The following is a 16,407-nucleotide window of genomic DNA, read 5'->3' as shown; positions in this document are numbered from 1 at the left end:
CTGGGACTATAAAACACAGCTGGCAATGATCAGGTAAATGTGATGTCTTTTATTATGCCAACTAAACAGTTGGGAAAAAGTTCTTTGCAAGCTTTCAGGCCCAGACACCCTTCCCCAAGCATTGGGAGACACTACGGTTCTGCTCTATGCCTGAAATCTTGCAAGCAAGCTTCTTTGGGTAGGTGTGATATCTTTCATTAGACCAACTGAGTCGCTGGGAAAAAGTTCTTGGCAAGCATTCAGGTGCAACCACCCTTCTTCTTCTACAGTCTGCTGTTCTGAGAGCTTTTGCCAACTGTTTAGTTGGGTTAGTAAAAGACATCGCATCTACCCAAAGACCCTGGTGTGCCTGTGTCCTTAGACCAACACGGCTACAACCAACAACCTGCTGCCCGCTCCTGTGAGGTGTTGGAAGGTCACAGCCCAGAAAACAGCCACGCGTTTTGTCAAAGCATCAGCATTGGCAATGAGAGTGGGGAGAGGAACAGATAGAGAGTGGGGATGGGGTAAGGTGCAATCAGAAACAGGTGCAGGTAGGGATGTGTTTGTGCCTCAAAGGTTTTAGGAACCTGCCCCCAAGAAACTCATTATGTGTTCTAATTTTTAGGAACTAGAAAAGGTTTTCTCCATTTGAGGATCATGCCCATTAGAAATCCTACTAGTAGTCTGCAAGTTGCCAGGAGCAGCAGCAAAAATGCATACGCAGGGAACAAAAGATATAAAGCCGTTTGGGAGCAAAGGGTCATTGGACTGAAAGGACTAAGGGACTGCTGGGTTACTGAACTACTAGAATATGCCTCTGAACGTCTCAGAGACCCAGAGCTGTTTAAGCAACAGGATAGGGAGCAAGACACATTTGCATGTAACTAGTGCATTGCTTAGTCTAAGAACGCGTGCTGTCTGCTGAATAAACCTACAGTAGTGGTGGGGAAACTCCCATCTCTCGAGCTTTCTCTCTCTCAACCCACTGGTTCCCCCAGAGAAAGTAAACAGGGATTTATTATTTGCTGTTTCTCACAAGAAGTAGCCATGACAATGATACTAGTGAGTTTAAAACTAACAGAAGGAAGTTCTCTCTCATGCAGCATGGAATGAGTATGGAAATCATTGCCACCAGGTGTGGTAGAAGTGAGGGGCTGGACACGTCTTGGGGGAGAGGAGTGTCAGTAGCTGTGGAGCACGGAAGTGAGGGGCACTGCCTCCGAATCACAACTTTCCTAAACCTTCAATGCTGGAGGCTGCAAGCAAGAAAGGAACAGTGAAAAAAAGCCCTGGTCAAACCCAATTCTCTCTCCCTTTAAGCATTCACTCTCTGCCCCTGTGAGACAGAAGACTGGGCAAGATGGACCTATGGTCTGAACTAGTGAATGTAGTTCTTATGTTCTTGGGCTAAAAACAGCCAACCTGATTTGGATTTGAGCATTTAATCTAGCAGCAAACTGCACAGATAGACCAGTCCATTGTCCCACATAAAGTGTTTGTGGATTACCCGAATTGACACTTTGCCTTGGAACAATTGTGACTAGTTCAGGTTAACTGCTGGTGAAGTCTTGTGTGTAAATGACTCTGCCACATCTGTTTTGATGCCAGTCATATCCCAGACCCATCAGCGCTGCATTAAACTGGTTGTCTGTTTTTAGCCTTACTGTGAGGCTGTTGCCCATAAAACCATCCCTTGCTTCAAGCTGAACTCCCCCTTGCCCTACACTTACTGAGCAAACATGAGCTTTCCAGATAAAACTGGTCTTCTCCACCAGTAGTTTGCCATCAAAAAAGTTAGAAAGTTTGAGGGGGGGGAAAAAAGCCATCTGCCACACCTTTACAGAAATAAATCCATTTATTGTTATAATATTCTTTTTTTCTTTTTAAAATGAGTACAGTACTTAGAGCTGAGGAATTCTGAGGAAAGCTAGAGAAGACCTGGCACTACATTGCTGAGAGTTACACAGCTGGGCTGAGAGATAACACTATTTTAAGTGTCAGACAGAACGATAAAACTTAGTGTTTTCACACAAAAATATGGAAGTTATATTCAAAGCATGGCATTCTTTTTAAGACAAATGGGTACTTCTGTAAAAATTGTTTCCTAAAAATTTTGGTCATCATGCTTTATTATAGCCTGTTAAAATTTTACAATAGTGTGCAGATGATTATGCCCAACTGTCAAGCAAATGTTACATCCATGTAACAACAGCAATAGCAAGCTAATACTGCACAATTATATAAGTGGACTGATTTAAGAAACACGTGTTCTTCCACAAATATCACACAAAGCCCTGTTCTTGGTACCATATACAACTCAAGAGTTTTGGTTTTTTCCCCCCCCCCACTTACATAAGTAAGGCTAAGTGAAAAAACATGGCAGAACATGATTACACAATAAAAAGTATATTATTCATTACAAATCTTGTATCTATTACATTCCATACAGGGTGCTGTGCTGTAATCTCTAAAGAGTGCAAATGAGCAGGATTGACTTCTCTTTAAACATGTTAGATACTTCCATGTGGCCTGCAAGCAACACCGGTGAAGAGAGTTCATGAGTGTTATACTGATTTGGTGTACGTGTGCTGGTACAGGACAGCGATGTGTTCTACGGGTTGTCGAAAAAGCAGCCGTTCTAGTTTTCTACGTGCAAAGTGCAGGCACTGTGAAAAAGCAACTTTAGAATTGTTCCACTTGCGTTCATGTAAACAGTTGTCAGTCTGTCTCAGTCTATGGATTGACTGATTTACACACATACATGCACACACATACACATTATTTATTTTAGGTAGCCATTTCGAGAAATTCTTCCAAGCTCTTTTTGATGTGTGGGGGTTGAGATGCAGCCTGAATTAACAGACTTTGACCCATTTGTGCAAAAAGTGCTCTTGTTAATTTAGCTGTAGCTGTCCGCATATTTCCTCCAGCTCCAGGCAGAGAGCCACTATTTGTCATGTTTCCTAAGACATGCCATAGGACAACTAAAACTTTCTGCTCCACAGCATGAGGTTTCCGTGGGTATAACTCCACAACAATATCTGAAAAAATTAAGAGAATAACAAAAGAGGGAGCATTAAGATTACCCCAAAAATTCACCAGGGGGTAGCAGACAGAGCCCCACAATCTCTTCTGCAGGTCCCAATCCTCCAACTTGTTCGACACAGACACAGGGGGTTCCTGCACTGACCAAGGTGCAGGTTTACAACCAAGTTGACAATCCATTTCTGTTAGGCAAATACTTACAGCCCAATCCAACATGAAACTAATTCTGTCAGCATAAGTATTATGCTATCGTTTAGGCAAACATACAGCCACCTTAAGCATGTAATTTTTGGTTTAACAGTACTAAGCTTCGTGTAAGGAGCACAAGGCATGCTCAAACTCTTTTTGACTAAAGAACAGATTTGCAGCATGCAATCCTGTTGCTGTTGTGGGTGGGCTCTTGCTAAATAACCTGAAATATGAACATAACCTCAATCATCTTGAGGTCAGTTTGCCCAAGCAGGCTGGAATACACATAAATATAAAGTTGCAAAGCAAGATGTAAATTTACCAGCAAGCTTTTCGGTCATGTCTTGTTTAGCTTTTCCATTCAAAAACTGGGCCTTTGTGCAAAACGGTTGGAGAAGCAAGGAATTATCTAAATTCAAGAAATAAAAGATGATAAAGACCATTAAAATAAGCAAATTACTTTAGAAAGTCCTCAGTTTTTCAGTCCAACAAAAATACTAACTTGAAATGCATTATGCAAACTTTATATAATTAAGGCAGACAGTCTCTTTTTCTTTAAGCTCAAAGGAGTACTTTCAGCTGGTGAAGTTTTATGAAGAGCTGTTAGGGGACTGATTTTTCGTAAGGCCTGACCACTACATGAACTGCAGTCAGAAATGTTCACAGTAGCTTAAGCAAACCTCTATATTACTACCTGCTGAACTACGTTGATAGCTGCTTAACAGAAAAAGTATATTAAAGTTTCAGCGCTGTTACTACATTGCTATGGGCACTCAGCTTCTTTCTACAAGTGCTCCTCAGTTCACAGAATCAGGCACTGTGTGAAGTAGGAAAGCCAAATTAAGTCAGCATTTCTGTACTAGTTTAGCTGCATTAGACTGAGCAAACAGCCTAACCAGTGCAAATCTATGCCATTGGAAATAAGCAGTCCTTTCCTTCCAAACTTCCTAACAGTCATCAGAACTGATTCCTACTGAGCTCACCTAAAACCTCTCCTTGCCTACCTTCCAAGCAAAATACAAGAGCCTGGTAGAAACCATGTCATGAAGACTGGCTCCTTCAAACAATGGGCACTGGCAAACAATAAGCTTCTCTTATTCCCCATTCAATTTCCACTATTTTTACACTTTGTCTTCTTTAAGCCTGACCTCCCCTGCACTTGCTGTATTACTCTGCTGTTTGTCTCGTTTTCTTAATAAAAGAATGAACCAAGCACTGTGTGTTACAGCAACCCCCCCCAAACCCAACAGACATTGGGTCCTGGAGAGTGGGGGATCCATCCTCCCTTCCCTCCTCCCCCCAGCACAGGCTGGGCAAACCCCAGACCAAGCTTTCATAGATTCCTAGATTGTAGTCAGAAGGGACCCTGAAGGATCATCGTGTGGGACCTCCTGCCCCAGGCAGGAAAGAGCGCTGAGGTCAGATGACCCCAGCCAGGTGTCTATCTAGCCTCCTCTTGAAGACCACCAAGTTAGGTAACAGTACCACCTCCCTCGGCAGCCCACTTCAGATTCTGGCCACCCTTACTGTGAAAAATTTCTTCCTAATGTCTAACCTGAATCTACTCTCCACTAGTTTGTACCCATTATTCCTAGTTACTCCTAGGGGTGCCCTGGTAAATAGCGCATCTCCAATTCTCTGTTGTCCTCCCTTGATAAACATATAGGCAGCTACAAGGTCACTTGTGAAGGCTGAAGAGATCCAGATCCCTCAACCTCCCCTTGTAGGGTCTTGCACGTAGGCCACAGAGTCTTGCAAGTAATCATATGAGTGGCCCTCTGAACCCTGTTCAGATTCTCCTCATCCTGCTTGAAGTGCGGTGTCCAGAACTGGACAGAGTACTCCAACTGTGGCCTGACCAATAACGCAGAGAGGGGGAGCATCACCTCCCTCAATTTGCTGGTCACGCATCTGCTAATACACAACAAGGTGTGACTGGCTTTGCTGATGGCTTCGTTACACTGCCAGCTCATATTCATCTTGGAGTCAACTATGACTCCAAGATCCCACTCAGCCGCTGAGCTTCTGAAGAGGTGATCCCCCAACCTATAGGTGTGCTGAGGATTCCTCCTCCCTAGGTGGAGCACCTTGCATTTGTCTTTGTAGAATTGCATCCTATTTCGTTCTGCCCATTGATCCAACCTGTCCAGATCAGCCCGTATCCACTCCCTGCCCTCCCGTGTGTTAACTTTGCCCCATAACTTGGCGTTAGAGCTTCCTCCCCTCCCTTCCCCAACTCCCACCCTGAAGACAGCATCAGAAGCAGGACTGAACTGCATGAGCCCAGCCCTGCCTCTGGCATGCACTGACAGGAGTTAATGAAGGTGCTCCACTTTGGAGGGCCTTCACCTGAACCCGCATGTAATGAGGGTCCATTTGTCACACAATCAGGCAGTTTTAAAGTGCTCTACCACCATGCACTTCTGTCAGGACATGGCTGTAGAGTGCTTTCAGGTGGCCGATCACATGACAAAACATTATTTCTGTCAGCACTGCGAGTTAATTACCTAAATGTTGACAAAGAGCCTGGATGACGTTTGTGGCAGCAGCATAGATCCCTGGATTCTTGGAGTTCAGGTTGTTGTCTACAATGGCTGGAATTAACATATTGATAACAGGTGATAAGTTGTCTTTCAACAAAGGAATCATCTTGTACATTGTCTCCAGAGCCACCTGATTTACTTTGCTGTTGGAATCATGTAAGCGAGACTTGAAAGCATCAAAGATCTGAAAAAACAACCAAAGAGGAGCTTGATTTACTCGGGCATCAGAGTTATCCAATTTCTGCAGCTTATCACAACAAACTCTGATGTGCAATACACTGACACGGTATCTTTTTACCAAATAATAGATGCTTGGTATTTTCAAATGGCATGTTCATTCAATTCTTCTATTTACATCCATATTTACTGTAGTCCATCCTACATGACGTAACAAAATTACACTAACCATCTGTAACTTTCAGTCCAATCAACTGCATTTTCTGTTTTACTCATATTTGTTAAACAAGCCGCTCACTGTGACAGAACTATACTTAGCACAAGAAAAGTAGGGTGTCTCCCTCCTGTAGCATTTTGAGAAACACGTTTCATCTGCAAGTCCTCTGTGGCAGTCTAGGATTGCAGCTGCAAATTCTACCAATATTACTTTTCCTTGAGATCACTGATAAAAACACTGGATGTCCCAGGGCCCTGCAGGGTTTCTATTGGAGTAATGCAATCTATTCTGTAATGCTATTTTTCACTATAAAACTGCATTCCCCAGTGCACTGGAAATAGTTATTACCTTCATACAAACTAGAAATAAGCTCTCCTCCTCCAAACATGAGGGAATAGGGGTTTCCAGAACAATGTAAAACACATAAAAGGAGGAAGACTCTATGCCAAAGCCGCCCCAGCAATAAGGGCTGGATCCAATGGCTCCCATGAGCCATTAATTAGTGACCTCTGCTTTAGATTCATAGAGTCTACAGCACCCGAAAACCAGATTTGATAAAAGATAAGCACTTATACATACAGAGAATTTATAATGGAAGGAAGAAAAAAAAATTCTAAACTGGTAACTAAGGATTTTTTTTAAATACAAAGAAAGATCTAACCTGTGATTAAGATAAGAATAAAACAATAGGTGTTAAAAAATGGCCCGCATTTATTCTGTAATTTATTCTGCAGTCATGTCCCTGGTCTTCCCCAGGCCTTCCAACCATTTATTCTTTTTCCACCTGTACCTTTAAGCTTCTCTTATTCCCCAATCAATTTCCACTATTTTTATACTTTCTTTATCTCTTCCTTAAGCCATACCTGACCTCCTCCTCACTTGCTCTGTTACTCTCCTGCTTGTCACATTTTCTTAATAAAAGAACAAACCAAGTTTTGTGACACCGAGCATCTTTAGAGCAGAACATTACTATTATTGAGACTTTCTACCAAGGAGAGTCAGGCCTCTCAAAGAAAATGTTTTTGTATATATAATTACCTTAATAATGTTTGCAACAATGAGGTCTTGATTGTTCTCGGTGTCCAAAAACAGTTGCTTAATGCCATTAATTCTATCACGGAAATCTTTTGCATTCAGTAAACCTGTTATGACCGTAACATACTCTGCACTTTCTAGAGAGTTACGAGGAATTGGTTTTCTTATAATTTCACGGGCTTCTGTAATCTCCCTGTTGGAAAGAAAAAAAGTATCATTGTTATTCACTAAACACCCAGAGAAGCTACAACAGTAATCCTACATCTACACGTACTCAAGTCTCTTAGATGTAAAAATATCAATATTAAATAGATGTAAAAATATCAATATTAAATAGAAACACTTCTTATCAAAGTTATTTTTGGGCATTTGAAAGTTTGTTGGGTTTTTTTTTTTTAAAGAATGGTTATTTATACCACAGTAACGAGGTTTCACAGATTCTACCACCAGTGCATCTCTGTCACATGTGCAACTCTGGCTTCCTTTGAATAGCACTGTCTGTCTGGGCCCCATGCAACACGTCCTGGGACTCCTCACTCATCTCTCCCAGGGCACTCAGGGTGGAATGGATGGGACTCTCTCAGTTCCCTCACAGCTAAAAGTTCATGCTAGTTCAGGACTTGCCAGGAGAGATAGAGATCAGGTCATGGGATCCACACTGACAACTCAAAGACCGATTTACTGTAAAATAAGTAACCATTCCTTCTTTGAGTGTGTGTCCGTGCAAATCCCCCTGTAGGTGATGTGCAAGTTGTAACCCTTGAGGGTGGTGAGATGAATACAATTTGCATCAGTACTATTCTCCCAAATTTGGCATCTGCTTTGGTCAGTGCATCCACTATGCCACCATGCGGATCTTGGGTATCAGCACACTATCAAGCAAGCAAGGGATCTTGCTTGATGTTGCCTTAACACTGAGTAGGAGGAGCACATAGGTAGTACAATGCGATACAAGTATGGTAGCCACTTAGATATCTTTTGTGATGTGATGGCCTGACCCTTACAACAGTCAACCAGCCAGGTGCAGCCAGGCATAAGCTGGAAGAGCATCTTAATATTTTCCTCTCTCGGTGCAATAAAGTAAAACTCTGGAAACATGTAGTACATGAAGCTCCTCCTTTCCTGAGGAATGGGGTTTTGGGAAAGAAAAGAGGTGGCTAAATTAGTCTGAAAAGAGATGGTGTATATCATATCCCATTACATTTCCCTTGGAGCAGATTCTTCTGTATTGAGCCCAGTAGTTTGTGTTCAATTAACCAAATCTTGTGGAAGGGATCCCGACCTGATGTGAAGACATACAAGATGAAGAATGCACCGCTTCACTCAATAGTTTGGTTCCAGCAGTTAATCCTCTCAACTGTTAAAACTTTCTGCCTTTTATCCAAACTGAATTTATTAGGCTTCAGTTCCCAATTATGTATTTTTTCACTAGATTAAAGGAACCTTTAAAGGGCCTGGTGTTTCTTCTCTGGAAAGGTCCTCATACACTGTAATCGAGTCACCTCTCAATCTCTTCAATAAACTACAAACAGCCTGAGCTCTTAAAATCTCTCACAGTAAAGCACTTCTTCTAGCCCTCAAAGCACTTTGTGGCTCTTTTCTACACTCTCACCAATTTGCTAACACTGTTTTTAACATTTGCTATCCTGGTGCTGTATGTATTATTTTAGTACTGGTCTCGTTAATACATATATGAAGGTAAAAACCCTTTCCTGCTACTACTCACTACCCCCCTGAAATAGAAGGTATGTGGTGCTGTAGACCCATCTGCAGTGCCACACACCGCATATGCAGTTGCTCCCCACACTACTACTTTGCAGTGGGGGGGCAGGGAAGATCCTGGGGTCAAAAAACCCATGCCGTAAAAAGGCAGAGTGACACGTGGCAGCAGCACGCACCACCCAAAACCGGATCTTGGCCAGCTAGAGCCACACTCTGGCTGCTGGCCAGTCTTTCTGCCACAGCTGCTGGCCCAGAAGGCCCCCAGGATCTCAGGTAAGACTGCTAGGGCCAGCAACTGTGCTGGCCCCTGCCTCCCCTACCCCACCCAGGTAACCTGCCGCACGCCAGAGCATGGAGGGCATGGGTGCTCCCTGGGGACAAGCAGCAGTGGTCCAAAGTGTGCCATTGCTTCTTGTCCCCAGGGAAACGAGTGCCCACGTTCATCTGGACACACCCTTAGAGTCAGTGCTTTCCTAGATACAGTCTCCCTTTCTGCCACAACAGCCTGCTGACTGCTTTAAAACCTGCAACCTGTTCTCAGCAGCAGCCGCCTTTCTCCCAGTCTTCACATCATTCAAAAATTTAATCAGCAGCAATTTTGAATTTAATTCCAGATCGCTGATCACAATGGTGAATAGCATCAGATCTAGTACCAATCTCTGAGGAAGCCCTCTAGCAATGATGATTCCTGATTGGTGACTACTTTTTTGAGAACTGTCAGTTAGCCAGCTACAAATTTACTTAACAGGACCCATTGATATTTTGAAATAGTAATGATTTTTTAATCAACCAAGAAAGTACTAAGTTAAACACCTTACAAAAGTCTCTTACATCAGTGCAGTTACCTTTGTCACCCAAATTTGTAAACAAAGATTTAAAGGTAAGGCAGCTCCCTGGCACGTAGCACACTGCTGCACGAGCAAAGTTCTCTCTACAAAACCGTGATTCTTAACACGGTGCAAGAGATCGTTTGAAGGGTGTTGGGAGGTATGAGGAAACAAGGAGATATTTGGAGGTAAGCTGCCTGGCCACAGCACCACCCACACTGCCCAGCGCCTCTGCAAGGAGGTAAGCACTGTAATAAATAAATTAGTCTTGAAATGGGGTGCTGCTCAATTTGCAGAAGTTATGGGGGAGTACATTGAGTCCAACAAGAGTGCTTCAAGTCTAAAAAGACTGAGAACCACTGTTGTAGAGTATTCACTGCATTTTTTCTTGAAATGGCGAGGTTTCTTGCATATGTATTATTTGCTCAAGGTTGAAGTATAGGCTTGACTAGGTATTCAAGAGTGAATGTCAAATAATTGGATTGTTAGCTTTATATACATTCAAATGAGTTCTGGGATTGCTTGCTTCACACACTTTGCAATTTGCTTCACACACTTTGCATTTCAAACTGTACTTCCCCCCACATCAGTACAAATTTCATTTGTTTCTGACTCAATTTGCAGACCGGCTTACTCCAGCTTGGCTTATACCCAGAGAAGCTACAACAGTAACCTGACATCTTCAGACACTCAGGTTTCTTAGGAATTTTCAGAATTTTAAATAAATATGTTTTTTTTCTCCCGGAATGGCTGGGCTGATCTCTCCCAGAATTAAGCTACAGGGTAAAATTTGCTAAGTAAGCCATTGCACCAGACATTCGATAGTCTCTGGTAAAATAGATGGAGTGCAGCCCAGTAGGGACTCTTCTGCCCCTGTGGGAACAAAGGTCACGATTAGACCCAGGACCCGCTTCCTTCAAGAGCAGCACCCATCTCACTGAGCTACAGTTTTTCTAGCTTGTTCTCTTCCTCATTGCCCCACATATCTCCCTATCTTGGATACCCAAGGGTCACCTTCAAACGATGTGCTGGAGACTGGGTAATGCCTAACCTGTGGCATGGTGGTTACACCACTGTACAGGAAGTCAATTCAGGTTCAAATCCCCTCTGGAGCCTACAGCCCAGGTCACTTGCTTCCCGGGCAAGTGCCCTAAGCACTCAGTTACTGGAGCAAAACATGAGAGAGCTGTCCTCCCCATCCAGATCATGGGCTCCTGTCCAGCTACCATGTTGTGACTTGCAGGTAGGTGCCCAGCCAGAGCTGAGCCTCCTACACATGCTCAGCACATGCATCCATGCTGTGAGGGCAAGAGACCTGCAAATTGTGCAAACATGCCAAAACGGCCACTTAAGCATTTGGGAGACTACCAGGGAAGTGCGAAAAGAGAAACAGAATTCTGCCCACTGGCTTTTATCAAGCAGAACCCTTATGTTCTCTGAACAAGTGTTTCTGAGTGACCAAAGGTTTGATCTGACAGCAACCTCAGGAACTGTCTCTATGAAGCAAGGCTAAGGATCCCTCCGCCCCAGCCTAACTTTACTCACATGAGCAATTTCCAGTGAAAGAAGTTAGATACGAGCTTAAATGTGCAAGGCTGAAACATAAGCAATTACTTTTTATTTCCCTACATGCCAGCAGAGAAGCTTAATTATTGCCCAGTAAAACAAGAATCAGTATTATCATGATTAATATAGCAAGTGGCTTAAATAGATGCAAGCTCCCTTTTTTGTTATGTGATAATACTGCCACTTAGTGATGGTATTCCAGGGATGTCAACAGAACGGGGAATAATCTCACTAGAGTTCATGACAGCTGAAAGAACTGACTTCAGCATAATAACTATAGGAATTTAGAATAATTAGGAGAAGCACGGAATACTTAATTGCAAATTATTTACACTGCTTTATTTCTCTTTGTAGTGAATATATTAACTTTTCCACTGGAAGTTAGTTTTTATTAGAACGATGTTTAAACATTATAAAATATATATACACTGATATGCTTATTGATATGGTCCACCACAGAGTGAGAACTCTAATTTCTTCTGTCATACACCTCAAGAGTCGCTTCTTTAAATGTTTGTATCCAAAGAGTGAAGTATTATGTGTGAATGTAAGATGCTACAACTGTTCTTTTATAAGACTGGGATGGGTTCTTAGGCAATTAATAAGTTAATTATCTTTAAAGACACAAAGCAGCAAGTTAGTTCTTAATATATAATGGCTGCATCACTAGAAGTAGTTTCTGGGGACATACAAAGTTTTACCAACCTTTTCAAGTTTCACTGATTCTAACAAATGTTGCTATGAACATTTCCACAATCCCTGCAGCGAGACTGCAGAGAATATTTCATGGAAACTTAACTACTAAGCAAGTAGATTTAGTATAATAGTTCTACCTTTCAGTGACATTCAGAGCATCTCTGGAAGTGGATGATGACCGAGAATGTCCAACGCTCCCAGCATGAGAACGTCTTCCTTTGGCTGATGGTGTATCTAGAGGCATCTCTCCCAGGCCCTACATATAATGAAAATAATGATCCAGTAGCATACTGTGATTTTGTTGGCTCTCTAATGACAAGCGTAACAGTTGCTCTCCCAACAGCAGCAGACAGTTCAGCTTTTCCACAGAAGCAGTTATCAATTAGGTTTCCGCCATGTCTTCTCATTTATGTAACTCACCTGCTATTGGCATTCCAATTTTACAATTCAAAATAAAATTACCACTTATTCCTAGTGTTAACATCAAGGCCATAGCAAAGATGCTAGACTGTAAACTTACTCTACTTACAACACCAAACAAATTCATCTAAGCAGCACAGACATTTAAACACTGGTACTTCAGCTCTGCATTTCTTTTTTAAATTTCTCCCTCCTCATCTCTCTGGTTTCCATACCAATGTGCATATTAAGCAGCAACTCAAAGTTGTTACAAATAAACCAAACAGACCAGCACTACCTGATCTGCTGAAACTCTTAATCCAGATCTAAGTTTTCAGGAGAGAAAGTTACCAGACTTTTCCCCTAACCAATCTATTTTCTTGTTTGATTTACATGGCTGAAGAGTGTTTTGCTATTTCTTTTGATAGCCTTTCCAAGGTCTAACTCATCCTAATTTTAGGCATAACTCACTCTATCTCTACCCTTCTTGACTTCTAAGACACAGCATTTTTTGCAAATCCACCCCTTTTTCATTCTTTGTAGACCCTCTGTTTGCACTTCCAGCAGACCTAATATCGCTTCCTGATCCATTAATTAAATCAAAGCGTTTTCCACATACCTTTTGACGTAGATTGCTAACAGACTCCTTAATGTAAGGCAAATCCTTGGATGGCACATACTTTTCAAGCATTCTGTCAAAATCTGGGTGAGTCATCAGACTGAACAGCATCTTTCGACCATAGTACCTACAAAGCAACAAACCATTATACTTGGATCTAGAAAAATTAGCCAGTAGCTGGCAACTTTTAACAAGCCACAGGCCAGAACAACCTGGCTGTTGTTCGACATGGGCCAGGTGGCTTTACTGGCACATCAGCAGTGGGGGGCTTTGCCTTGCCTATGCTGAAGCCAGACAGCTAAGAACTGTGCCTGCACTGCTGCTACGACTTCCCTAGCCCCAGACCCCCAACAGTGGCACAGTTTCCAGCTGATGGGGAGTTGTGCCAGGACAGGGCAGCTGAAAGCTGTGAGCTCACTGCTGCCTCTTCTCCCCACCTCTCACCCCCCCTGCCAATGCTGCAGCCAGGAAATGGAGGGGGCTGGGCAAAGCAGCAGCAATGCAGGTGCAGCTTCCAGCTGCCCAGTTGTAGTGTAACTCCTTGCTGCCTGGCCACAGCATGCACACAAGCACAGGCAAAGGCCTACAGCTCCACAGACCACATGTTGCTGACCCCTGTGTTAGGCTACTTTGGACCATTCCTGGGTACCTAGTTTATCACAGGAGGAGTTCCTTTCAATACACATTTTACAATGAGGGAAGACTTTTCTAATATTAATGTAACTCAAACCCCTCCTATTCCTGCACAGCAGCTACACTCAAGAGTAGTGATTTAGGTGAGAACAGGTTAATTCCACCAAGTTAAAGAATGAAAACAGTCTAGTTTCTATTTGGAATGGTTAATTGTGAGGTTGTAGCCATGATGGTCCAGTAAATGTGTGAGAGGCAAGTATTTCTGTTCATGATACCTTTTACTGGACCTATGGCTGGGAGGAATACAGACAAGCTTTTGGACACAAAGTACCCTTCCTCAGGTCTGCGAAAAAAACAGACACAGCCCGAGATAACTAACAGAACTTTATATATCTGTTCAATCCACTGCTAAGCTCAAGCTGTGTCTGCTTTTTTCCTTGGTACCCCAAAATTTGTCTGTATCCCTCCCAACTATATAGCTGGTCCAATAAAAGAGAGCGCACACACAAAATCCTTGCCTCTTGCATAACAGTCTAGGCTCCTGTCTACTGACTAACCTAAGCTAGGCTTCTATCTACTGACCTTGTTTCTTGTGAGCCATCCTGTGCAAACTTGGCAATAGCAGGGAAAATCCTGTCGGTAACATCCTTAATTCCCGAGAGTATCCGTCCTGGTCCCATTCGTTCCACCACATCTGATAAGTGCTGGGCTGTACATCGTCTCACTGCTGTGTGCAAGTGACTAGGAAAAAAAGCAGAAAAAGATGGATAAAGAAACACCTAAATCATGATATTTGCTCCCTTTTCCAGTGAGGGTGCATAGATGCATAAACCACACAAGCTGCAACTGCTCTACTGGCCTACTGAAATTTAGATAGGCATTCTAGTTTTGTACATAAAAATACTATGGACTGGAAACAGACATAGGGCATTTACTGCTGAATTAATTTCCTTTGTACACAGAAATACATACCACGTGTACACAGGAATGCATAATAAAAGATAAAAATAAATATCACTTTTGTTTAGTCGTTTGCACTTTCTGGTCGTCTTCCATGCTCAAAATACTACAACTGCAAGGTTGCAAATTGAGGCAGAAAGATTTATTTTTGAGTGCCCCTGAAGTGCTCCTTTTAAAGCAAAGGAGAACTAATTAAAAACATTATATTAAAAATAAACTGTAAAATGTGTATTTTCCACCTCTGACAACAAATGATGTGCTGATTCATATTCTAAATAAAGCACCAAAGAATATAGATTAATATCTTTATCAGCCTCTAAAAATCACACTCAGGTCTATTTTTCCACCATGGGTAGTATCTTTAAGTGGCTAAATTCATGAAAATAAAACACAAAAGTCTGACTCGGTTTGCAGAACTTCTTAGTACAATTGGGACTACATCTGCAAATTAAGACGCACTGATTTTTGAGCAAGCAAGACTGTACATCTGAACAATTTTAGCTCCTAGATAAAAACACTGATATTGGGGACAGCATGCTGCGCACAAATCCCAGTTTGAATAACTAGCTATACATTCTCAAGAATTGCATTTATACACCTTACCAGGCCTAAGCACAAGCAATAAAGGAGGTGCAGAAGAAAGTTAAAGGCAACTGCAGGGAAAGCAGTAACTCCAGGTATGTCTGCACTATGCTCAAGGTGCGAGGCTGGCTCCCATACACAAGAGAATTCAGACCCTGACTGCAGCATAAAATGGCAACACAGAGCACAGCACAGGCTGTAGAATCCCCTGGGAACCACAATACACACTCAGGCAACTACCTGAGCTGAGCTCTGTGCTGCCACAGCTAAGTGGCTATCAATGTACATGCTAGCTAATTTAAAGCCAGTTAGGGTAGGTCTGCCAAAGTTGTGGAGGAAAGACAGAGACGGGGTCAAGCAACTTAGTGACCATGCAGAGAAACAAAACCAACAAAGCGACAGGGTGCAGGGTAGGGCTTGATGAGCATAGTAAGCTGATTTGATACTGCTGATTTGAGCAAAAATAATGTGGATGCAGTGGGCTGGAAAAAATCTTATTATCTGGAAGTTCAGGCTGAGCAGAAGTGCTTCTGGACAAGTACAACTGTTAGTCTGTCCTCCTTGCCAATGAGCTGAGTGACACTGGGCAGGGTAGCACTAAGCTGCTTGTCACATAGCAGAGTGGCCTGAGAGGTTTAGAGGGAAGGAGCAAAGCATTGCGGTTAATTTGGGGGAACAAACAGCAAATGGTTCTGGCAAAGACCACCACTTGCCTTGTGATTTTAAAAAAAAAAGGCTCATTATGGGAGGATAAGCCAACAATCTGCTTGGCTGGTCTGCACTGGTACCAAATAAATCTTAGTGCCCTGGGTCTGTGCCTGTCCTCTACAATTAAATCCACAACATATGAGAGTGTGCAGGCACATCTGATGCAACAGCTCATCACTAGCCCACCTGTCTTTCAGCATGTCTTTCTCTTGATTGAAATGCTGCTCTTATTGATCTATAGAATTGTAGTGGTGACACCAGGATACTCGAAAATGAGCTGAATTAGAACAAGCACTTTGCATGCCACAAAAATTACTTATATATCAAATGTTACCTTTATTTTACTTATATATTTAAATTTGATCTGAATTTGAAATATTTTTTATGTGGTCAGAGTTCTGAAACTAATGTTGAAGTATAAGTTTTATTTACCTTAAGGCAAAGCCAAGATCAAACTGAAAGTCAAATAGACAAATAAGATAAAATGCAAAAAAAAAAAAAAAAAGC

The 16,407-nt window shown here is 42.4% G+C and overlaps 1 protein-coding gene across 3 annotated transcripts in view; it reads right to left on the bottom strand.

The window, feature by feature from the left end:
- Window positions 1-1,818: 1,818 nt before the first annotated feature.
- FAM179B (family with sequence similarity 179 member B) overlaps window positions 1,819-16,407 on the bottom strand; it is a 74,609-nt gene continuing 60,020 nt past the window's right edge. For all 3 annotated transcript variants that reach the window (XM_019503598.1, XM_019503512.1, XM_019503676.1), the window contains 7 exons: window positions 14,233-14,391; window positions 13,018-13,144; window positions 12,137-12,255; window positions 7,192-7,381; window positions 5,724-5,943; window positions 3,539-3,625; window positions 1,819-3,023 (listed from right to left, as the gene is read on the bottom strand). In XM_019503598.1, coding sequence (XP_019359143.1) covers window positions 2,770-3,023; window positions 3,539-3,625; window positions 5,724-5,943; window positions 7,192-7,381; window positions 12,137-12,255; window positions 13,018-13,144; window positions 14,233-14,391 — 1,156 coding nt within the window. In that variant the 3' untranslated portion in view covers window positions 1,819-2,769. The remainder of the gene's footprint in view (window positions 3,024-3,538; window positions 3,626-5,723; window positions 5,944-7,191; window positions 7,382-12,136; window positions 12,256-13,017; window positions 13,145-14,232; window positions 14,392-16,407) is intronic.

This window comes from Gavialis gangeticus, unplaced genomic scaffold (assembly GCF_001723915.1).
Source record: "Gavialis gangeticus isolate Ggan-Ray unplaced genomic scaffold, GavGan_comp1, whole genome shotgun sequence".
In the NCBI taxonomy this organism is placed as follows: Eukaryota; Metazoa; Chordata; order Crocodylia; family Gavialidae; genus Gavialis; species Gavialis gangeticus.
Note: the sequence above shows the minus strand (reverse complement) of the source record. Positions and strands in the feature narration are given on the sequence as shown.